This window comes from Mesoplodon densirostris, chromosome 5 (genome assembly GCF_025265405.1).
Source record: "Mesoplodon densirostris isolate mMesDen1 chromosome 5, mMesDen1 primary haplotype, whole genome shotgun sequence".
NCBI classification, from domain to species: domain Eukaryota; kingdom Metazoa; phylum Chordata; class Mammalia; order Artiodactyla; family Ziphiidae; genus Mesoplodon; species Mesoplodon densirostris.
Window position 1 is genome coordinate 25665141 of NC_082665.1, and position 15289 is coordinate 25680429.

Genomic DNA, 15289 nt, shown 5'->3' on the forward strand with positions numbered 1-15289 from the left:
GAAGATCCCACATGCTGCAGAGCGGCTAAGCCCGTGAGCCATGGCCACTGAGCCTGCGCATCCAGAGCCTGTGCTCCACAACGGGAGAGGCCACAACAGTGAGAGGCCCACGTACCGCAAAAAAAAAAAAAAAAAAAAAAACAGTAAAAAAAGAAAAGAAAAACAAGGAAACAATCTGTTTTGTGTCTTGTTTTTACTTTCTTTTTATATATTTTGTTTAAAAATCAGTCAGTGTTATTATTGGCTAAATTTATCAGTATTTTTCTACTTAGTTCATCCTTTTATTTTTTAATAAAATAAAAAATGTTTATTCTTTTTTAAAAACTCCTTTAGTATCCCACATCAGGAGGACATCTTCCTATATTTTCTTCAAACATTTTTCTGTAGTTTTTCTGTATATTTAACCCACCTGGAATTTATTTTTCTTCATGATGTGAGATAAGGGTCTAATTTTATTTATCCTGAGATGAATAACCTGCTGATCCAGCATCATTTCTTGAATAGCCATCCTTATCTCATGTATTGGTAAGACTATCTTTTTGACATGTGAAGTTTCCACATATGAATCAGGATGTTTGTGGGATCTTTACTCTATTCCACTGAGATATTTTTCTACCCCTGGACCAATACCACTCACTCTTTATCATTATAACTGTCTAATGAGTTTTGTTATATGATATGCCAAGTTCCAGTTTATTTTAGTAATTTTTTCAATTTCTGGACATATGATTTGTCGTTTTTCACATTAACCTATTTGTTTTATTTCATTCTGTCCTTTATAAATTAATACCTTTTTAAAGGAAAGCTATTCTTCCACTCATTTATTTGAACATATTAAGTATAATCACTTAAAACATATAATTTAAGGAAAATTTATAATATGAATGTGGATTTCATTTCTGAACATAAGTATATAATTTTTTATTTTCAATCTTATGTTTAATATATTATTGTCCTGTGCTTGGAGCATAGTATGTGAACTCATTTTGTTATCTTCTCCCTCCCTTATATAAAGTCAAAATAAAACAAAGTTCTACTTGATTTTCTGAAAGCAAATATGCTGCACCTGCATCAACTATAATGAAGAAAACACTCATTGTACTTCCATATTCTAGACTCCCCAAATTCAAGTGTCATTCCCCAGGCTCCCATTGTAAGGGAGGGTCTCACCTATTACTAGAACATAAGTAAGATAAAGCTCTCCCAACTCCAACAGTGGTGTCTCTCATTTCATGTGTATTTTAAAGGGATTAAGAATAGTATTAATAGTATTAATTCAGTTAAATAAAAAATATAAATACATCCCATGACATACCTTTATTTATTTATATTCCACTTTTTACCAGCAAGGCTTTCAGAGAGCAACATGTGGTTCTTTTCCTTCAAGAGTGAAGAAGAAACAAACGTGGCTCTTGCTTATTTTAGCCAATTATAAAATGCCACAATTCCAGCACATTAACCCCTGAGCTAGTACTTCCTTATCTCTGACCAGTTTTACTTTCCAGAACAAGAGGTAAATTAGCTTACTTCAGAACAGGTTTGGTTTTATTTATTAATTTTTAATTCTAAACTTATTGTTATTCAAAGTGTGGAAGTTCCCATGATAAACTGTACTTTAATTATCAGAGAACAGTCCTGGTTTTCCCATAACCACAGTTATGAGTGTGGAATTCTCAACATGTCCTCGTGTTATTATTGGCATTTTTAAAAAGATAAAGTCCTGGACAAGTGAGTAATGTCTTCCCCACCCAGAATATTTTCTTAAAATAGAAAAAAAAATGCTTAATTCCTCTCACAGCTGCTACTCCTGTTCACTGATAACTACATGAGGCCATAAAAAGTGGGCATATAAAGCCATGTTTCAGTGGACTTTCCTTTAGGTTAGATCAATACTCCCTTACACTGCATAACTTCACATGGGTGACATAATGAAGATTACAAAATTTGTGATTGTTTCAATAAGAAATATATATATATATATATATATATATATATATATATATATATATATACAGAGATACAGAAAAAGAGAGAGAAAGTGGGATAGAGGGAGGGTGGGAAGAGAGATTAAGTATTAATATATATGTTAGTCTCTCTCTCTATATATATATATATATATACACACACATATGTGCTTAAAATTTATCTTTAGAATGTCTGCACCTACATAAAACAGGAAAAAATGCCTTAATAATGACTTGAGTCAGAGGGTGGAAGGTTGATCTATTAGGGACTCTTTACAAATGTCATGTGCATGTGCCCAATGATTAATTTGACTACCATGAATTTCATATTTCTTCTACCAGTTCTCTAAATGATAAAGTATCATTTTTGTTTACAACATGCAGTTAATATCATTCACGCTGACAGCTGGCCTGTTCAGGTGATTAACATTTACAACTCTAAGCTTCTCTGTACTCACTAATATCTTTTTAAACATTAACTGCACTTTTAAAGCTACTTAATGTATAGAGACATAATGTTGCCAAAGAGACATACACAACTCATTTACACTGACTAGTAAGACTAGTGTAGACTTGTTTGACAAGCCTTCTTGGAAAACTTGAGAGCTTGTGCTCTCCATTTGGTGAAGCTTCTATGCTCTCTCAGAGCCCTTAGAGTAGCAAACCTTCAAAAACCAAACATGGGCTCAAAGCGAAGTGTACCCTCAAGGCGCCGTTCTCTCAGCACCTATGAAGTTATGTTTGCAGCTCTCTTTGCCATATTGGTGGTGATCTGTGCTGGATTAATTGCAGTGACCTGGCTGTCAATCGAGGGATCAGAAAGAGGTGAGTCACATAGACTTGGCTACAGAAAAGTGCTCTCAGATGAATGTATACACTTCAATCTCCAGAATCCTGCCAGCATGTTGTATGCATTGCTGTGCTTTCATGGCAAGGTATTTATATTGCATCCAGATGCTTCACCGTAGTTTACTTCATAGAATTTTTTAACATGGTATATAATTTGGATTTTAATTCAGAATTCAAACATGAGACTAAGTTTTTAAAAGAAAAAATGATAATGTTCTCAGTTCCAACATATAACAAAGTAGGTTCATAGCCTGTGGGTCTATTCTGATAGAATTTAAGTCATAAACCTATTCAAACACTGTTGACCATAGAAGCGGATAAATAGGCCAAGTTAAAGAAAAAATATTGTTATTTCTAGATAATTATATCATTATTCTCTTATTAGTACAACAATTTGAATTGCAACAGTATAAGGCCACTTGAATGTAATTGTGGATTTATAAAGATCTCAAGTTGCCTGAGTAGCAATCTGTCATTGACAGAAAAAGAAAAAGAAAAGGTAATTCTTATTTAGAGCTAAATTACCTGTAACAACTGCTTTTAAAAACTCTCCATTTGTATTATCTTGTTACAACAAACCTATGAGTTATTTGTTATTGTTACCCTCATTTTATAGGTGAAAAATCAGAGACAGAGAATTTAGGTAACTTACTTATTTGCAACACTGCCAGGTGGTGCAAACTAGACAGTCCAACTTCAGAACTTGTGCTCTTCTTTACCATTTATTCATTTCTAAGATAATTTTTTTAATGGCAGCATAGCAGAAACTTGAGTATTGGATTTATTTTTTCTGAGAACATTTTCACATTTTTTAAATGATGAATTATGTACAAGCATATTAATTCCTTCTGAAAACTCTCAGAGCAAAACCTTTTATATGTGAGTGATTTTAGTTTTACCAAGAAAATAAAATTCTCAGCCTTTGAGTTAGTTTTTTTCCCTTAGTAAATAAGTAAATTAGAATGTAATAAATATGATTTATAGTTTTATAAAATAATTCCAGTATAATTTTTGGCTTATTTAACTACTATAGCTACATACAGGAATATACTTTAAAGAGAAAGAAGGCTTGTGATATTTTATGTAATTATAAGAACAATTTAATAAATTATAGAAATTCACTGAGACTTTTAGAAAAGAGACTGCTTTGGTCTTACTTAAATTCTGTGAATAACTTCAAGGATATGTAATTATTTGGAAGTCTATTGGAAGCCTTGATGCTCAATAAAAATACAAAAGTTAGTTATTTTACCAGAAAAATAAAAAATAAATATTTATAAATGTTAATATGATTTAATTGTGAACAACTGAATATAAGAAGGGATTTGAGATAAGGCAATAATAGAACACTAGAGGATATAAGACATTCTACTTTCAGTACATACTTTTACTTTAATATACTTTTAACACTTTTTATTGGAAACCATTGTAGACTTTTAAAAAGTTGCAAAAATTGTAGACATTCATTCAGCTTCCCCTAATGTCAATATCTAGTACACACATAGTACAATGGTCACAACCAAGAAATTAACATTGTTACAATGTTATTAACTGAACCAAACACTTTATTCAACTTTCACCAGTTTTCCCATTAATGTCTTTACCTGTTCAGGATCCAGTGCAGATTCCAACACTGGGTTTAGTTATCATGTTTCCTTAGTCTCCTCCAATCCATGACAGTTCCTCAGTCTTTCCTTGCTTTTCACTTTTAAATATGCAAATCTAAATGTTATTTTGAATGCTTAAAAAACAAATGAAATAGTATTAATAATATATTACATCAATTATGCAATGATAACTGTATAGACAAAGTGCAAGTTTATTGTTTAAAGTATTAATTCTACAGTTCCTTCTGGACTAGGAGATTTGTGTCAATATATGACAGATCTTGGGTTCTGAAGTTAGTCAATCCTTTGTCTAAATTCCAGATCTGTCACTTTTATCACATTGAGAAATTTTCTAGTAAATCTAAGCCCAAATTTCCCCATCTGGGGAAAGAAGAAATAACATCTTCTCATACCAGGTCAATGTATCATTATTATTACATTTACTAATGATTTCATCATTGTGTGAGTTTCACCTGTAGCGATTCATTTCAAATATAAATATATATGCAAAGAAAATAATCTCATAATGGGATTGTACTGGCCTTAGTGGCACATTTTATTTCCCATGTTTGTATTCAGTTTGTTAGCTTTTTTCTTATATTTTTTCATATTGAGATAATAAATTTTCTGCAGCATTCTCAATAACTTCTCCAGTAATGACAGTCTCCATCTAATGATAAAAGGTCATACATGTCAATTTTATAATTATTAGAATGAAAAAAGTAGTTTCAAAACTATGCTACAAAGTAATACACACACTGAAATCTTCACAGCAATCTACATGTAGTAAATGAGCAGTGTCCCTTGATGCTAGGTGTACAAGAAGTATCTGAAAGTAACTACAAAACTTTTAATGGTCCACTTCTCACTATGTTTTCCTGAATCAGTTCCCATAATTGGTGGAAGGTGATCATCCCTGTATCTTCCAACAGAAATCTCAATGACAAACAAACAAAAACCAAACAAAACTTGGAAGCTTGGAGAGTTGGTTAGACTTCATAGAAAAGAAAAAAAAAACAATAATAGGATAGAGAAGAAGAAGTTTAATTTTCAATCTTTTAAAACAACTAGGTAGCTAAAAATATAAGTTAAAAAATAACAAACAGCTGATGATGAAACACGAAGACTGCAAAGAAAAAAAACAAGAACTCCAGGGCCAGCACATTAAGCAAGAACTTTACTTCTATGTCTTAACTGGAATGTGTATATTTTCTCTTAATCATTATTCACATTTTCAGCGTTTTGTTTCTTATTAATTCATCTAGATGCAGCATTTGGAGAAAGTCATGAAGCCAGAGGGACATTGACAATAACATCCGGAGTTACATATAATCCTAATTTGCAAGACAAACTCTCAGTGGATTTCAAAGTTCTTGCTTTTGACATTCAGCAAATGGTAGGAGACCTTCTCTCCTCAACTAGTTTAAAATTTCATAACATAGTTTCGCTAACCACTTGCCAAAAGATACATAGATCTTGTTCTCTTTGAAAAAAATTAGTCAATAAATGTAATATGCTCAGGATACTTACATGTATGAGACCCATCATCACAGAGAAGGAAATCACCCCAATACAGTTCTAAGTAGAATATAAAGATTACTTTGTTTAAAATTTTAAACAAAATCTTAAATTTAATATGTCTTTTCTTAACCTTTTCTTTTTTTAGATAGATGATATCTTCCAATCAAGTAATCTGAAAAATGAATATAAAAACTCAAGAGTTTTACAATTTGAGTAAGTATAGATCAAAATTTTTCTATAGATAGAAAGCACAGGATCACAAAATAGTGATCTTTTTGCTAATATTTGTAAAAGATTGTCACTATTTTTAGGAGAAAATGGAACATTTTAAATTTTCAACATTTTCCAGGAGGATTGAGAAAAGTGGCATAGTATAAATTTTTATATTTGTAACAAATAATAATAATGCTAGATAATTTACCTCATATTAACATGTTTCTCTCTCTTAAGTGCAAAATCTTTCAGAGACACATGGAGAAGGCTGAGGTTGACTTTATGCAGATGCCTAGGATTCTTGACATTTAACCTATATCAAATAGAAGGCATATGGTACTCCAAGTCATTGGAGAATGCAGTGAGCCTCACTTTATAGAAAGACTATTCTCCTATCTCAGATCAGAAACAATTGAACCTGAAAGCCTGGCACCAAAGATACTTGGTACATGGTTTTCACAAAAGTCCTGACATTAGTAAAAGAGTTCTTAGTTCTCAATGACCGAATAGAGGTAGGGAGGTCAAGTCAAAGGAAAAGAGATTATGTTTAGAAAAACAATGACAGAATTAGTTAATGGGCAGAAGGAAACTTTAGGCCTACCATTTCTTGTTGGAACAAAACGTATCCACTTAGTGGAAGCCATCATGAAAAAAAGCACAAAGCTTCATTTTATACCAAAAAAAAAAAAAAATTAGAACTCCGTTTCTTTCTTTCTCACCTACTTATCTATCTATATTTATTATTCTTTATCCCACTGCATATTCATGAGATCTTAGTCTCAGTAGCCAGTCAACCCTACCTCCATCTACTGGCTTCATTCCTATCCACAACACAGAGGTTTCGACTCCTGTTTTCCAGGGCTTATGATCTCTGATAGCCTCTTTCATGGCTTAATTTCAGGGCTATAATGACACAGGTGGACTCTCAGGAAAGGTTATTATTATTACTTTTTTGTTTGTGTGCTTTCCTCAAAGTGCTCTTTTAAAATATTTATTCAGTATTTATCTGTGAAGGTAAAACAATTCATGAAAGATTTTATTTCACTTTATTTCTCTGCTTTGGAATGAGTGGAACCAATTTCTCTTTTCCAGTTTTGGAGAGGATTGAGTTTGGAGATCTGCATTAAATTTTCAATTCAAATTTAGTTCTTAAAGGTTTTAGAACTAAAGCATTGCTTAAGGAGAGGTAACTCTCGTCCTTCCTCGCCTTCCTCAGGCTCTAACCAGTGAAATCCATGCAAAGCATGGTATCTAGTGCAGAGATTATTAGGATAGTTTTGCAAATGGAACCCTTTGTCTTCTCTTGTTTACAACATGCTGGATAACTTTGTTTTTACTAGATTGGGAAAATTTGCTGAATATAGACTTTTATATAAGGTCTGGGGATTTATCAAAACCCAACCATTTTCTTTGATATTTATTAAGTAAACTTATGTTTCTTTAGATAGTAAAATCACTATATGTGAAACTGCAAATTATTTGAGCTAAGGAATTATTTCTTTCCCTTCCTTTAAACTACCTAGGAGGCTAATATAGTTCCTAAATCTTGATACATATTTTATAACAATTCTCAAATAATACACTTCATCAGTGTAAAGAGACTTTCACCTCGTTGTAGCTGAACTACTTTTAAATCAGAAGTGAGTTTTTAAAAGATGCAATGCAAAGGAATTTCATGAAAATGTCTGTAAGATAAATTACAGGTAGGTACTTTGGGAGACAGAGAAAAAAAGGATGAGAAAAGAAATTCAGAAGCAGGAAAGAAAGTAACAAGCAAACATTTAGGTTTACTTTAAATAATCACACTTAAAATGACATATTCCACTTATAGAAAAAATTGACAGACTCCTAATTACCTTTGTAAATTATTTTCACCTTAAACTCCAATTGATAAAATCAAGACACAGAAATAACTGACTTCTCAACTAACTAACAATAGCCACACCAACTGTTAAAAATACATCTAAAAATCCTTTAAAATGTCTATTTCCTTTTTTGTTACTGATTTTACTGAAATACACACCCCATGTATGTGTACATGGTCAAGTTATAGCACTCAGAATACTAAACTTAGTCATTAATCTATCACTTCTTCCTTTTAAAAATATTATTTAATGTCAAATCTTGCTCCCCCTGCTAAGTTGTGTGTGTATGTGTGTGTGTGTGTGTGTGTGTGTGTGTGTAGAGTCACTCTACAGGACAAGCAAATGGTTTACCCTCATCTGGGAACACTTTCTATTATTCTGCTTTGTGGAAAGCACTTTGACTCAAAGAGCATTCAGGGGTTGATTCTTCTAATAAAGTGCTGTTTACACTTTATGGCAATATGAAGCCTATTTTGCCCTTTGAGCACAGATAAGTCATTAAGTTAGGAAAGGAAAGACTTTTGTTTACTCAGCAACCCTAGAGGTTATCAGTATCATTAAGGAAAATAAGAGATAAGAAACATTTGATTTATTGCACACAGGCTCTCTGTATAATGATAGGATTTATCTGTTAAAAAAAAAAAACAGACTCAGATATTCTACTGGAACAGTACTTTGAAATGAAAATGGCCATTGTTTCTTTTTTTTTTTTTCTAAAGGAAGAATTCGCATTACCTTAATAAATAAATTCAATTTCACAGCAGTGATAGAGATCATTACTAAACTACTAATATAACAGATTTAGCTTTCTTATTACATGAAACACAAACGTTTATTATGGTTTTCCTGATTTCTACTGTATATCTCTCTTATCTCAACATTTACTCTGAATAAGAAACAAATTTTAAAGAATACAACTGTATGTGGATATAGGATCGGTCACTCCTGTCCTTACAAAGTATAAATTATTAAATGAAATGTATAATTCACAACTAAGAAAACACATCTTTCATACGAAGATGTTTTATGCCTGAGGATGAACTTATCCAGTTACTTTCAACTCGGTGAAAGAAAATTCCAGATTTGTATGTTCTCTACCAAAATTACCTTACCTCTTTTACTCCCTAACTCAAATAAAATAAAAGCAAGTGGTCAAACTTAATATGTGAAAGTTACACAAAGAGAAAAATCCGATTTAATCAGAATTAAAGCTATCTGCTGTGCAACCAAGGAGGTAAAGATTAGAAATTGAAGACAGAGAAACTAATGGACTTTGTTCACTCTCACTTTATTTTTACCATATTGAACTCTGTCCATTTAAAAATTTTGGGGGGTGAGGTTGGTTAAGGAGACAATGAAAAGGAGGAGGCAGGGGAGGAAGAAGAGATGGAGGATGAGGGAAAACGAGAAGAAAAAGAAGAACAGTTGGCAGAGGAGGAAGAGGGAGAAAGGGAAAGGGACAGGAAGAGGGAAGCTTCTATCTCTCAAAGTGTGGCAGCAATAAAATATCCATTCTCCCCCCAAATTCCAACTAGCTATTTTCTGCATCTTTTTAGGTATAAAGTTCTGGTAACAATGCAAGATAATAAAAACCTGGATCTGCATCTAGGCAAATATGTTGTATTGTCTTTCCTATTGACAAATAGTTCATAATGGTGTTGATAGCAGTGGTATGTGGGGTGGGGATGGGAACTAGAGCAAAACATATCTGGGAAACAGAGGTTCTGGGTTTTATTACTCTCTCTCTCTGATATTAATAAGCTGTATAACTCTAGGCAAGGTTACCTATATTACTCTGAGTCTCATTCTCCCTATTTATAAAATTGCAATGTTGGCCAGCATCAGATGCAAAAATAGAGTCATCTCCCTTTTCTTGAGCATCTGTTTAAATAAATACGGATGAGGCCTGAGAGTTGTATGCCAGTTAAGATTTTTTTAATTGAAATTAACCGAACACGTGACTAAAAGTGCCTTAAACAACAAGAATTTATCATCTGACATCACAAGAAATTTGGAGGTTTCAGCAGAGGTTAATTCAGTGGAACAATGACAGAGACATAATCAAGAATTTAGGTGGTTTCATTGTTTTATTGTACTATCTTTAGCTTGTCAGTCATAGCTTGCCTCATGGTCCCAAGATAGATGTGACAGTTCCAGCAATCACATATAGATATAATAACATTCAACAAAGAAGAGTAGTAGTCCACTATGAACCTTTATCTGATGAAATATAGAGAAGTTTTCAAGAAGTTTACGATCAGCATCCCCTCATGTTTCATTGACCAGGGCCTCGTCATATGCCCATGAATAAAACTATCATTGACATGAGGAATGGTTGGAGAAGCCATGAGAAAATGGAGAGTTATTCTCAAACAAAATTAGAGACCACCCAGCATGGAAAAATTAACAAGTGTGGAAGAATGGATAAAAACAGTGTCTGTGATGAAATCTATTTTTATCAAGGACAGCAGTGATTCCATGTGTGGGTAAATTTGGGGAACCTGGATCTAAATAGTTACTAAGGAGCTTTGCCATTTACAAGATTTGGATACTCTGATTTAATCAGATGATTGGAAAGTTAAACATTCTAACATTTTTAAAATAATATATTTAATAGAGGTGAAATGTGCAATTATTGATCAGAGTATCTTATTCACGTCAATCATGAAAAGCTAGCTACATAGAAAGGAATCACTTCTGCTAAACGATGAACCTGAATAATAGCACAGAAACCAAAAAGGAATATCCTACCGAGAGGAAATGCTGATCTGCTGTGATCTTTCAGGAACATTTTTATCCTGTATATAGTCTTGGAAAAAAAAACTTTTATTATAGGTTTTATCAAGACATATATACATACAGATACATAAAGAACTCTTCAGGAGTTGATGAAGTCCTTCAAGAAACTCATTAACTTAAAGATATCACAAGGATATGAATGTAAATGTGTAAATTTCAGAACCAGCAAACATATCATGCAAAATTTGGTTCTCCTTAGTCTGCCTCTTAAGGGTCCAAGTAAACCCTGTGTAACCCCAGCTTACTGAGGGAGACAGAATGAAGACCAGAGCTAGAGTTTGTTTCCCTAGCAGTTGTATCCTAAAAGCACAGTAGCAAAGTAGAAATGTAGACAGAAGAGCAAAAATCTCTCCAGTACTTCTAGTGGGTCCAAAATTTATTCATTTTTATGATTCTTTAAACTGTAAACAAATCGCCAGTGAAGAAAACTTTGAAAATGCATGTTTCAGAGAAGGCAATGAAGTAAAAGAGAAGATGACTTGGGTCATGTAATTGAACTCTAATGTTATGGTCAGAGACGAGTAGGCAAGATAATCCCAACCCTTGACCATGAGACAGAAAATCCCACAAATTCCCAATAATCCACTTATGCTTGTCTTCTTTCTACCCTTCTAAATCAGGGCATATTTCATTTATTTTATATTAAGAATGTAGAAGAAAAAGTAGATATAAATTAGTTGCTATAAGCTTGCTATCAAGCCTTCATAAACTATTTAGAAAATGTTTCTCTGAAATCAGTGAAACTACTTTAGACCTATTCCTACTTAGAAGTCATCTATGAAAAATTACAAATTCACATTCTTCATTCTTTCAAACAGAAAAATGAGAATAAATGTCGTGATACCATGTGATTTGGTTTAATTTGACACAAGTATCTGTGGTCTAGCCTAAGGATTAGCGTGCTAATGTGGGACTCAGAAAAATCAGATTCTAATTCTGGATATATCTTTGTGTTCTTGGAGAAACATTGTCTTTTAATTTCTCTTTCTTCCACCTGTGAAATAAAGATAATATTTGAAATGACCTACTTTGTATAGGTGTAATAAGGATTAACAAGGGGATAACTGTGGAGAATTTCAAAGACACCTTACATAAATTGAACACAAATAATTTGAAGAAGGCTAACTTTTTTCTCTTATGTCATTTTTTGCTTTGCAGAAATGGCAGCATTATAGTTATATTTGACCTTCTCTTTGCCCAGTGGGTGTCAGATGAAAAGGTAAAAGAAGAAATGATTCAAGGCATTGAAGCAAATAAATCCAGCCAACTGGTCACTTTCCATATTGATGTGAACAGCATTAATATTACAGGTATCTGTATTTGATTTCTTTGAATTGTTAAGCTATGAAATTAAAATTCTAGCTATGTACCAGGGGAGCAGTGGGGTGACCCTGGACTTTAGAAACCTGTCTTATTGCCTGAGATAACACATTTACATAAGAAAAATAAAATATGGAGAAACTGTTTTGGAGAAAAATATGAGTGAGAAAATATTTGTAAAATATCAAATATCAAAAAAGTTCTGAAAATATTGGCATGCCTAAATGTTTGTGGGTCTGATCACACTTTTGCCATTGGCCAAACACACCCTAACTTTCCAGGAACCCTGCATTGGAAAGTGACACATTACTTTGTGATAGTCATATAGATATTATTAGATTACATAGTCAAGTGGCAAGTCCAGTCTCTGACTGAGGACTTAAAAGAAGGAAAGGAAGTAAAAAGAGGGGATTATGAGTTTGATTCATCCCAGTTACTTATAAAAAATAAAACTTTATTTTAAAATGATAAATAATTTTAAGATAAAAATAAATCAAAGGGGAAGAGATATAGAGCATCAAAAATAATATCAAGACAATAATGTCTATCAATGTTAAGTTATTCTAAATTTTCCATTTTAGTTGTTTCCCAATCAATTTAATTCAACAAACATGTATACAGAGTCCTATTTTGGTTGAAAACAATAGTAAGTTGCCAGGCCCATCCAGATCCACAATCTCTTATCTGTAAACCTTCAGGTTAAATATGTTTTAGAATTCAGAAATTTTTAGATGTTAGAAAGCTCATCAATATATAAATATCCGGGTTTCCCTGGTGGTGCAGTGGTTGAGTCCGCCTGCTGATGCAGGGGACATGGGTTCGTGCCCCGGTCCGGGAAGATCCCACATGCCGTGGAGCAGCTGGGCCCGTGAGCCACGGCTGCTAAGCCTGCGTGTCCGGAGCCTGTGCTCCACAATGGGAGAGGCCACAACAGTGAGAGGCCCGCATACCACACACACACACACACACACACACACACACACACACACACACACACACTATATATATATATATATATATATATATATATATATATATATATATCCACATCAAGTGGAATAAAGGCAAACAACCTATTGCCAGTTCAAATAGTTTTGCTTCAGAATGAGATATCAGTATAGATTTGCTCTTAAAGGAAACATAAAAAAACATGCATTTAAAAAAATTTGTTATAGTGGATACAAAATCGCAGACTTCTAGTTGCTTTTCTTTACAGCCTGGGTTCATCAAGCACAGTACTCTTCCACTAAGCCCCTTACTATATCCTGCCATGCCTGTTCAGTGAGAAGACAGCTCAAGCTCTTAAGTGCTTCTTCTACTGATGGTTTGGTCCCCTCTGGCACAGCTGCTGAAGCAGAGACTGTTTTGGATTTTTGTCTGATTCAAATGAGCTGAAAACTACTACTAACTATTATTAGCTACAACAGGTGGTTTTTCTATCAACACATTTACTCCTCATACCAATCTTATTGCACAGTGTCTTTACTACCCCCATTTTACAGATGAGACAACTAACATACAGAAAATTTAGCTATTTCGAGATGGATTGAGGATTCTGACCCACGGGGTCTTAGCCTAATATCTGTGCTCTTAGAGCTTATATTAGAGTTTCTTTGTAATAGTTTTGCCTTTAAACAATGTTGATTATTTTTCAATAGTCAATTTTCTTCTAGAAAGGTGGAATCTTACTATCTTTATTTGAATAGGCATCAGTTTCTGGAGGTCTGCTGAGGCAAATGAATTGACAGGTGTGCTGAAACTTATTTTCATGACTCCCTATGGTGGGGCTATTTAGGAGAGGGGAGTTTGTGGTTTTAAAAAATTTATTTATTCAATAAAACCATATCCTTTGAATTAACTTAGAATAAGGATCATAAATGCAATAAACTATATCACAACATCAACTAAAGAATATGATCCAGAAGTTGGAGTTACACTTAACTTGTTGAACTATATTAAAACACATTTATAAACATAATATGAAGTTTAATTTTAGGTATTTAAGTTTAATATTCACTTGCATCATGTGAATTTTCAAATTTATTACATTTTTTAATTGGTTAATAATTTCACAGATACCTTTGATTTTTATATTGCATACTGTCAAACCAAACAATGAAAATTAAAATATCATCTTCTTTATGAAAATATCTTATTAAATTTATTTTATCTTCTTCACCAATAATCTACCATATACCATTTATGAAACTGCTATAGATCTTTTAGAGAGAAGACAGTGCAGTAATGAAGAAATAATGTAATAAACAATCTAGTTAGTAGAAGAGGACATACCTCTTAACCCACTTACCATAAATATTGTTTTGAATGAAAACAAATTCATTAGATCATAAGATATGCTTTGGTTTTCTTTATTTTTGATATAGTTGTCATTATATCTTTAAAAATATTAAACATGTTAATGGGTGAAGAAAATAGCTAGTTTTTATCTTTTATGTGAAAAGCACTTTATACTTAAACAGTACTTTGTTCCCTGTAGGTATTATCATGTGTAAGATTATTTTTGCATCCATTTGTTTCAGTGCAAAACCATTGATCTAGGTCTGACAAGATATGGTGTGTTATATTGTCTCTCTTAAATATAAATTATTCTATATAATTATGATGAATAAATAGATATCTTTATTAAATGGGTAAAATAAAGCAAATATTTTGCATAGGTAAATTTATAGAGAGAATACATAGAGATTCTGGAAATTCATCAAATGTATCACAATCAAATTATAATTAAATAAATAAATAAGAACTTTCAGGATGAGAAAGGATGAAATGGAAACTCTGGTAGATCAGATGCCCTTTGAATGAATATTCAAACTGCACTCGATGTTTTGTAATATATTTATACTCTAAGCCCTAACTTAAAACCAACTTTACTTTATTCCAGCGTCTTTGGAGAATTTCTCTACGATAAGTCCTGCAACAACTTCAGGTCAGTACTTATAGCATTGCAAAATGTATAATTTGGTGATCATAAAACTTTATGACATTAGGCAAGGATTCAATTTTTTTTCTGGTGGCTCTTTCTAAATGAGATATTTAGTCTTCATATCAAAATGTATAAAGCATACATTTGGTTAGGAATAACATAGTTCATAATATTACAAAGTTCATAGTGCCTAGTTATATATACAAG

The 15289-nt window shown here is 32.6% G+C and overlaps 1 protein-coding gene across 1 annotated transcript in view; it reads left to right on the forward strand.

The window, feature by feature from the left end:
- Window positions 1–2644: 2644 nt before the first annotated feature.
- The window catches only part of TMPRSS15 (transmembrane serine protease 15), a 146495-nt gene continuing 133850 nt past the window's right edge, over window positions 2645–15289 (forward strand). The window contains exons 1-4 of the mRNA XM_060099785.1: window positions 2645–2789; window positions 5686–5816; window positions 6087–6154; window positions 11977–12130. Of these exons, the coding sequence (XP_059955768.1) occupies window positions 2645–2789; window positions 5686–5816; window positions 6087–6154; window positions 11977–12130 (498 nt within the window). The remainder of the gene's footprint in view (window positions 2790–5685; window positions 5817–6086; window positions 6155–11976; window positions 12131–15289) is intronic.